Consider the following 10008-nt stretch of genomic DNA (forward strand, 5'->3'; position numbering starts at 1 on the left):
CCTCCTGCTACACCAGCGCTGAGATGGTGAGATGGCCTGAGAGGTGGACATAAAAGGAAGGAGGGATCGCTGGGGAGGAGAGCAGACAGGCAGTTCCTGTGTGGGGCTAGAGGTGGGCTGGGGATGGTGGCCCTTTGTTGGAGGCTGAGCCTGACCCTGGCCGGCCTGATGGTTGGTTTGGTTGAAGCCTAGGAACCTGCAGCTGGATGTTAACACAGGCTGCTGCAGCTGGGAGCCTGCTGATAAGGAAGGGGGCTGAAAGCTGAGCCTTGTGGGGGAGGGATAGCTCAGTGGTTTAAGCATTGGCCTGGTAAACCCAGGGTTGTGAGTTCAATCCTTGAGGGGGCCATTTAGGGATCTGGGGCAAAAATTGGGGATTGGTCCTGCTTTGAGCAGGGGATTGGACTAGATGACCTCCTGAGGTCCCTTCCAACTCTGTGATTCTGGCTGGCCTCCTTGAAGGGTCTTGGCTGAAGAGCTAAGCCACATCTATGGCTCAGGTGGGCTGAAGAGAATGTGGGGAAACTGAGGCAAAGCTGCTGCATCCATGTCATGCCATGAGGGTGTACACTGGGATGGCAAATCTGTTATACATCACTAAATGTAGCCATGTTACCTCTGATTTACTGGTTTCAGAGTAGCAGCCGTGTTAGTCTGTATTCGCAAAAAGAAAAGGAGTACTTGTGGCACCTTAGAGACTAACAAATTTATTTGAGCATAAGCTTCAGGAGCTACAGCTCACTTCATCGGATGCTTATGCTCAAAAAATTTGTTAGTCTCTAAGGTGCCACAAGTACTCCTTTTCTTTTCTCTGATTTACTGTTCACCTGTGTAAGCGAGAGGAGATGCAGGGCTAGCGCAGCCATGGCAAAAGCAGAATCCCCCCCAGGGTTCCTAACTCCCAGCCCTCAGGAATGTAGAAACACTCTTCTACCCCATAGATGCGGTGCAAGGTATGACAGTAAATCCTGTAGGCAGGCTCGGGCAATTAGAACTAATGACCTCCTCTGCACAGAACAGATTCTCCGGTAGTGCTGGGTGCTCGATAGATTGTAACATTTACTCCTATTTAAAAAAATATAAAATTAGCAGTTCAGTTGGCAAATTGTTTGAGACACTTTGTGGGAAATGGCTCAACCATGGGGGGTTTGTTTGGTACAACGTGGCAGAAGTCATTAGCTTTCAGGTTGGTCTATAACTCAATTTAAACGTGTAAGCAAACATTTCTGCATTCAACATCAATAGCCCTGTTAGGGAGCTAATGTTTATTCTCTCAGCATTAATATTATGATTCTGTTTTGTTTCCTGAGCACTGACAGTGGGCTCAGTACTGTGCAAAAGACATTGCTTCAAGGAATTTACAATCTCAGGCCCTGATCCGGCAAACACCTGCTCATTGGCTTAACTTTACTTACTAGGAGTAATCCCATTAAAATTAAGCACGAGTGTAAGGTTTGCAGGGTCAGGTCCTAAATGAGAGCTAGTTGCTAGTGGAAAGATTGAGTTTCTTCTCAAGGAAAATTGTGGCAACAGCCAGGATGAATGGACTTTGACCAAAAGACACATGGCTAGTGTCTCCTATTGCATTGATCTTGCAAGGTACTGGGCACTTCAGTCCAATCCACTAAAGATACAAATATCATCCAGATCTGAGAATCACTTATGCCTTGTCCCCACTGAACGATCTCCTCAACCAAACCCAGGCCACTGGTCTTCTTATCTGGCATTGGTCCCTCGTACCCTTTCCACCAAGCCACGTTCTAGGGATTTCCAATCCACACATTCCCATAACGGGGCTCTACACAGGTGGCCAGCTGGTGTGCTTCCCTTTTTCTATATTTGGGGGGCAGCGTGGTAAGGCTCACATCCTGCTTGACACCAACTGGGGAGAAGGCTATCTGTCTTCTCAGGAAAGGCCCCTGTTCTTGCCATTTTCATTTCTCACTGAGCAGGCTGTGTCCTGAGGTGCCCCAGAATGCCCCCCAGTGGCTTGGGTTTTATCCAGTGAGTTTGTTCAACTAGGGCACCCCACAGTCAGCTCCCACAAAAGCATGAGGTTCATGCTGTTTGGCACAAGGATGACTGTATTCGCCCATCCCCACCACATCCATCCTGCATACAGGAAGTGAGTCCCCCACGCCAGCAACGCAAGGTTCAGATGGGCTGGGTTGGGCTGTTCAGAATGCTCAAAGAAAGGGCCCTTTGCCTGGCCAGCGAGGGAGCAATATTCCATTTTGGCGGTCAAGCTTCCCTTCAATCAAAGGGACAGTGTCAATATAATAACACAGCACGTGTCCTTCCCTTGGCCAACTAAATAAGGCTGCTTCTGATTGGTACCACTGGAAGGGCTGGAGAAATCTGATTTGCTTTTCACCCATCCAGGGTTTTGCTGACTGTTTTTGCACTTTACTTAGCTTGACGCTAGTCATGGTCAGTTTCACTTGTAGGGGCAAATTTTCAAATATTCATCACCCACAATTAGGGTTGCCACCTGTCCTGGCTTTCCCAGGCTGATCCGTTTTTTGAGGTAGCGCGGTGCCCAGGAAACCTGCAAGGGAGCTCAGTGCACGCTGCCAACTCTCCCGTTTTGTGGGCTCAGCATCATCCCGGATGTCCTGGCTTTTTCACCCCTCAGAGGCAGCAGCCCTACCCACAACTGGGGCCAGGTTGACAAAAGCATTCAGCTCCCAATCAGGCACCAAAATATATGGCCGGATTTTCAAATGCATTCGACCCCCAGCAGCTCCCAGTGTCACGTTTGTGGCCAGGTTTTCAAAAGAGATCAGGCTCTGATGTCCTGAGCTGTTTGGAAAACCGGGCCCTGATGGTGAGCACTGAGCTGTTTGGAAAAGTGCGGGCTACAGTCCGTTTCCCTGCCTGCATCGCAGGCATAGCCCAAGGCTCCCCTGCGAAAATGTGAAAAACGCTCCACTTTAGAGTGACATTTTGTTCAATCTTCTTCATAAAAAAAAACCCAAGCTAAATGAAGTACGAACCACGGATAATCAAAACCGTGGGGGCACTTTGTATGATAAATCCAATTCAGATCCATTTTACTTTCCTTGATTTAGCTGTGGTTTAATTATACCACTAGATGCAATCCTGAAGGCTTGGTATTGTTCAGCCTGACGGTGTTTTTTCCTCCCTTTATGAGCATCTTTGACTAATTTTTAGTGTCGTATCCTGGCTTGTCTTGAGGCCATTTCTCTTTCTGAGAAGAAATTGACAACAGGCAGGGTCTGATTTTCCATTGCGGGATTTCCATGGAATTGTTACATTGGCATAAAACCAGCAGTGGAAAACCAAGGCCCACATTCTGAAATATTATTCGCTATTCTTTATGAGTCTTAGCATGGAGTTTTTCTATTATTTTAATAGCTTCTGAAATGTATAAATAATTAGTAAATAGAGCAGCAATAGCTCAATGTAGTAGCTTAATTGACATTCCCTTTTGGTAAAAACCTTTATTGCCTGGTATGACAAATACCTACTTCAGCACTTCCTAAAGTGTGGGGTGCATCCCCCCGGGGGGAGACTTATCGGACTAGCTGAGGGGCACAGACTAAGTCTCTCCTTTGTTCTCCAGGGTCTCAGTTTTCATTTTAAAAAAAAAAGAGAAAGTCTCTAGCTGTTACGGTTGAGAAGAAAACTTTGAAAACGTGACCCAAGTGCGACTGACGCGGTGATGTCTGCCTGAGTCTGCAGGGAGCCTGAAACAAGCTCTGTGGTGTGATCTGCCGTGTTCATTTCAAAGGGCACTAACTTAGATGCCAATGATGATGCTTCAAACACCAGCATTGTTAACTGTCTCGCTGCTCATCACAGCATGTAAGCAAGGAGGAGACAGCTCAGATTAGGACGATCTACACAATCTACTCTGAGTGACCACTCCATTTGTGTAGGCCTTTAACAACACATGAGGGGGCTAAAGATGTGTGTGTGTGTGTTTGGAGGGGGTGATTGCTTTATTTTTCCTGGACGGGGGCTCAGCTTTCAGAAGGTTGGGGGATGCTAGCTCACTCTGTTGACATTTTAAGTAACAATGTCATTAAATATCTTTCTCTCTCAGGAAGTAACACTCTTATCTCTGTATCTAACCCGACCCTACATAGGGATGGTTGACTAGGCATTCCTAGCCCTATAGTTTTCCATAGACCTGGCCCAATGCACGGATGACAGGGGAGATAGTGAGTGACATTACACATTTCCTGTCCAATGGAAGCTGCAATGTGCCATTTTACTGTGTGAAAGAAGGAGAGGAAAATACTGAGCTAGATTCTCCACTCAGTTACATGACCACATTGTCTCCCTGTAATTTAGTGGATGGGAGGCTAGACTGGGAGTTGGAAACCTGGATTCTAGCCCCAGCTTGTCTACGGGTTTGCTGCTTGGGTAGGTTTCTTCCCTGCTCACTTTCTCCATCTGTAAGCTGGTGATCGTGATATTTAGTAAAGTGTTTTGAGACACCTGGAAGACAAGTACTATAGCAGAGTTCAGTATTTACAACCAAGTCTATGGAGTTATATTGGTATAAGTGGGAAAAGAATCAGGCCTGTTATATTGTATGGAATTATTTTAGTGGTATAGTCAGATTTCCTCTTCTTTCAGAAGCGGTGTGTTTTAAGTGTAGCACTTGAGAGGCCAGGAGTTCTGAGTTCTAATCCCCCCCCCCACACACACACACACACACTGACACAGACTCCTTTGGTGACTTTGGCCTGGCTGTCTCAGTTTCCCCAACTGTACGATAGGTGTAATAATAGTGATGTGATAGGACTGTTGGAAGGATTCGTTAAAGATGAAAAGTTCTAGGTGTTGTTATTTAGGCGGAGGAATTTTTTTATTATTTTTTTTAAGCCTTTTGATGACACTCCACGGCTATCTCTGTCTGCATTACAAGGGTTCTCACAGACGGTTCCAACTCTGAACTGCTCCCAACACCTGCAAAGCCCAAGTGGATTCCCTGAGGGTGCCGGCTGAGGATCTGCAGGCTGATGACACTGCAGATGCGTGGTGCCGTGTTTCTTTGGCAGAGCTGGGGTCCAAAACTGGACACCGCAAAATGCATTTCAAAGGAAATCATTGTAGCCTTGCGAGATGGGTGATTTAGCCACAGGCAGCTTGCGTCTGGCACTGCTCCTCTAGCTGTGATGCTGGGCCAGCCAACCAATCCCCAGCCTACAATGTGATGGAAAAGGGTGTGCTTGTTACATGGTATCCCTGGGCACTAGTACTCATTGCAGGAATCGACTGGATCGATTGAACTTGCTGGCCCTGTGAGGTAAACACTAACACGTACAGCTTGGCCAGCTGAGCTCCATGACATTGCTCCTGTCTCAAGACATCAGCAGAGCAGTGGCATGTCTGGAGGGAACAGGGGTGTCAGGAAGAATCCCCTCACCCTCCACCTCTCTCCGTGTACAGTATTGCACATCTGGCTAGTGCCCAGCCAGGATCCTCTGAACTGGTCTGTGGCCAGGGCAGGCTGCTGGACTAGGTGGCTTGATGAGCTGACCCAGCATGGCAAATCCATGTGGTTGATTCGCAGGAGAGCAAATGGCACCCAGTGATTTTGTGAATGGTGCTGCCCCCCTGCCAGTGTCTGTTTGATTTTTGACATGCCTAATGGATGAGTTGTCAGCGCTAACTGCGGCAAGCTCCTTCCGGGACGGATCTGGTCGCTGCCTCCCCCGGGTGTCACTGGGTGTCCCACCCCCTCCAGTTGCTGGGGCTGCCAGGTGGGTTCAGGCAGCTCTCTGTGGATTCCTTTGACCTCATGAGAGCTGGTGCTTGGGAAGTCAGGGGCTTTGTTGCTGTGCTGTGCTGGGCAGAGAGCTGTCTGGCTCATGAGATGGGAACTGATGGGCTGCTTTTTCAAGTGCACCTCCGGAAAGCAGCGTGGGCTAGTGGATAGTGCACTAGACTAGGCCTTAGGAGATCTGGGTTCTCTCCTTAGCTCAGCTGCCAGGTGACCATCCTGTGCCTCAGTTTCCCCATCTGTAACACAGGGATATGATCCTGAGCTCCTTTCTAGAGCACTTTGAGATCTACTGATCAACAGTGTTATCTAAGAGCTAGAGATTATTTATTAATATCTGTGCGCACTCATGGAGGAATGCATGCTGGCCTTCGGGCTTCCCTCTCCTCTTCCTCTCTCCAGTACCCTTCCCCCAGAGGCCCCTGTGTGAAAACAGAGAGCACTAGAGGGGAAGAGGTAGTTTTGAAAGACCCATCCTCCTGAATCTGCATGCATGCTGGCCAGTCTTTGTCCCTTTGCATGGCTTAGACTCTCAAGCATCTTCCCAGTTATAGTGCTCACTTATGCAGTACAAAGGAGCAGTCTTTTGGACCTCTTAATTTCTCTCTTTTAATTTGCTAGGCAAGGCCCAGAATGCCCCTAAGAGGTAGAGTAAGTCACTTCACCCACCACCAAAATGCAGCCACCTCTGGGGAGGAGCACACAGCTGTTTCATACAGCAACTCTGCAGAACACATATTTGCTTCCATTTTGCCCTGCTCAGGTTCTGTGTCTGAGTGGTAACGTGTGTCTTTGTTTTCTCATTGCAGAGTCTCTCACTGGATCTGTTTGGTGAAGTAGCAGCAAAGACTTTGCAGCCTTGGACTTCTCTTCTGCAACAGCAGTATTTGGGGGGGAGGGGGGGCAGGGACGGGGGAGGGGAACATCAGAAAAGGAGTCAGGAGACCTTTCACATTGTCTGCATGCTTGACTCAGGGATGAGCACAGGCAGAGTCAACGCATACAGCATAGTATCCTCTGAGGAAGACGGGCTGAGGTTGACCACCATGCCAGGAGTCAACGGCTTTGGGAACGGTAAGATCCACACCAGGAGGAAATGCCGGAATAGGTTCGTGAAGAAGAATGGCCAATGCAATGTCGAGTTCACCAACATGGATGACAAGCCTCAAAGATACATTGCTGACATGTTCACGACATGTGTCGACATCCGCTGGAGGTACATGTTGTTGCTCTTTTCCCTTGCCTTTCTGGTGTCCTGGTTATTATTTGGGCTGATTTTCTGGCTCATTGCACTTGTCCATGGAGACCTAGAAAACCCAGCCGGGGATGACAGCTTCAAGCCTTGTGTTCTTCAAGTGAACGGCTTTGTGGCTGCTTTTCTGTTCTCCATTGAAACCCAAACGACGATCGGCTATGGATTCCGCTGCGTGACAGAGGAGTGCCCGATAGCCGTCTTCATGGTGGTGGTGCAGTCCATTGTGGGGTGTATAATCGACTCCTTCATGATTGGGGCAATCATGGCAAAGATGGCCAGGCCCAAGAAAAGGGCCCAAACGTTACTTTTCAGCCATAATGCTGTTGTGGCCATGAGAGATGGGAAGCTCTGCCTGATGTGGAGAGTTGGGAACCTTCGAAAAAGCCACATTGTGGAAGCCCATGTGAGAGCTCAGTTAATTAAGCCTAGAATCACCGAGGAGGGGGAATATATCCCCCTCGATCAAATAGACATTGACGTTGGGTTTGACAAAGGCTTGGACCGTATTTTCTTGGTGTCGCCAATCACTATTCTTCATGAGATCAATGAGGAAAGCCCGCTGTTTGGAATTAGCCACCAGGACCTGGAAACAGATGACTTTGAAATTGTGGTGATCCTTGAAGGGATGGTAGAAGCCACAGCCATGACGACACAAGCTCGGAGCTCCTACTTGGCCAGCGAGATCCTGTGGGGCCACCGCTTTGAGCCCGTCCTGTTTGAGGAGAAAAACCAGTACAAAGTAGACTACTCACACTTCCACAAAACCTACGAGGTGCCGTCGACCCCGCGCTGCAGCGCTAAGGACTTGGTGGAGAACAAATTCCTGCTCCCTAGCACCAACTCCTTCTGCTACGAGAATGAGCTGGCCTTCATGAGCCGTGATGAGGAGGAGGAGGAGGAAGAGGACGATGACAGCAGGGGTCTGGATGACCTGAACCCGGACAACAGGCATGAATTTGACAGGCTTCAGGCCACGATAGCACTGGATCAGAGGTCATATAGAAGGGAGTCAGAAATATGACCCAGGGCCCCTCCGCTAACTGATCTGAGGTTATTTTTCCTCTCATCTCTTCCCCTACCACCTGCTCAAATTATGCAGAACAATGCAAGTGCCATAGGAATGCTTGAGAAATTAGTATTGTTTGTAGTTTTAAGTTTCATTGCAATAACCACTGACCGGTCTGTGATAGGAAACCACAGCAGGCCACAGAGTGTTTTGAACTTCCAGGGTTGATAAAGCTATTAGAAAATGTACTGGAAGCAGATTCAGTATGGCGGCACAGATAAGGGAGAACACCGGGGGCGGGATCTGCAGGAGTACCTTCTTTGCACGCAGAGAGCTGGTGATTTTGTTTTCTTTCACTCTGTGAAAATGAAAGCATTTCCCTGGAGCTGAGCTCTGCGAGGTTCAAAAGGAGGAAATATCAGGAAACAAATCCTTTTGGTTGGTTTCGTTTTTTTTAACTGAACACAAACATTATATATATTTCTGGCAGGAGATGTGATTCGGTTGCACAAGAACGACACTTGAAAACATGTAATGTAAAGTACTCCTTTTTCAATTTGGGGGAAGGGAAATGAGGTTTGAATTTGTCAACTTAGTGCCCGGGAGACTGTTTACCAATAATAATAGTGTAATAATCATACATTCAAAATGTGATTCAATATATTTTAAAACAAAGAAGGCAATGAAGAAGCTGCATGAATTGTTTTAGGGCTGACTCCCAGGGTGTTCAGCAGGCTGCCTCCTGGTTATTGGCTGGCAACGCTTTGTAACCGGGTCGCAGCACTGATGGGCAGAAGCCCAGTGGCAGCAAAAGCAAGGAGCACAATTACTGGCAACGTAGCACAGGGAATGCTAAACTCTGGGATAAACAAACAATTAATAATAGTAATAATTAAGAATAATAATGAACACGCTGATGGAAATATTTATTTTTGGGGTGGGGCGGGATTGAGCGTGTCCGCTGGGTTATCGTTTTTGAGCACTGATATTTTGTTTTTTGCACCTTTGGCTAAAATGAGCAGGATTCTCGTTTGGGGTAAATCAGCTTTGCTCTGTTGAGTAGCTAAGGAGCAAGCTTCTGTTCTGAGTCACTTGCAGTCAGTGGGGTTGTTACTGAGAATGAAAAGTGGCCTCATGGGCCAGCCTTTAAATCAGGGGTGGCCAATCTGAGCCTGAGAAAGAGCCAGACTTTACCAATGTACATTGCCAAAGAGCCACAGTAATATTTCAGCAGCCCCCCACATCAGCTCCCCCCCCGCCACTCCCAGAGCCTCCTGCCCACCGGCAGCCCCACCAATCAGCACCTCTCTTTCCCTCCCCACACCTCCCGATCAGCTGTTTCGTGGCATGCAGGAGGCTTGGGGGGGGGAGGGAGAGGAGCAAGGGCAGTGCAGGATCAGGGGAGGGCGCGGGAAGGGGTGGAGTGGGGGCAGGGCCTGTGGCAGAGCCAGGGGTTGAGCAGTCAGCACCCCCCAGCACACTGGGAAGTTGGCGCCTGTCGCTCCAGCCCCGGAGTCGGTGCCTATACAAGGAGCCACATATTAACGTCTGAAGAGCCGCATCCGGCTCTGGAGCCACAGGTTGGCCACCCCTGCTTTAAATGGTGTAAATGGAGCTGCCGTCTACTTATTGACTTCAGATTTACACTAGCTTTGGATCTGCCTCCGTGTCTCCAGTGGGACCATTCAGAATGTTTATTTTTTAAGGAATGGAATGGAAGTTCTAGAAGTCAGGTATTGCCCATTTTCCCCAAAAGTCTGACTCTCCCTCCCCCCCCCCCAAACAATTCTGTTGTTTTAAACATGAAAACCTATGTGCACTATTTTTTTTGGTCCTTTTGCACAGAGCAAAATTCACAATGCGTTGGTTGCCCTCCCTTGTATTAGCGTCTATTCTATTCTTGAGCGTGTTTGTAACTGATGAATTGGACACTGGACAGTGCTACGTGCAACAGCCAAAAAAGAGAACCAATGATTTCTCTGACTCAAA

General features: G+C 48.2%; 1 protein-coding gene across 1 annotated transcript; it reads left to right on the forward strand.

Moving 5' to 3' along the window:
- The first annotated feature begins 6677 nt into the window (after positions 1 to 6677).
- On the forward strand, positions 6678 to 9789 carry LOC141994779 (ATP-sensitive inward rectifier potassium channel 12). The gene has a single exon (XM_074965134.1). It carries the CDS (start codon positions 6721 to 6723, stop codon positions 8032 to 8034), a length of 1314 nt encoding a protein of 437 aa, XP_074821235.1. The 5' UTR covers positions 6678 to 6720; the 3' UTR covers positions 8035 to 9789.
- The last annotated feature ends 219 nt before the right edge of the window (positions 9790 to 10008 follow it).

Source organism: Natator depressus, chromosome 10, assembly GCF_965152275.1.
Source record: "Natator depressus isolate rNatDep1 chromosome 10, rNatDep2.hap1, whole genome shotgun sequence".
NCBI classification, from domain to species: Eukaryota; Metazoa; Chordata; order Testudines; family Cheloniidae; genus Natator; species Natator depressus.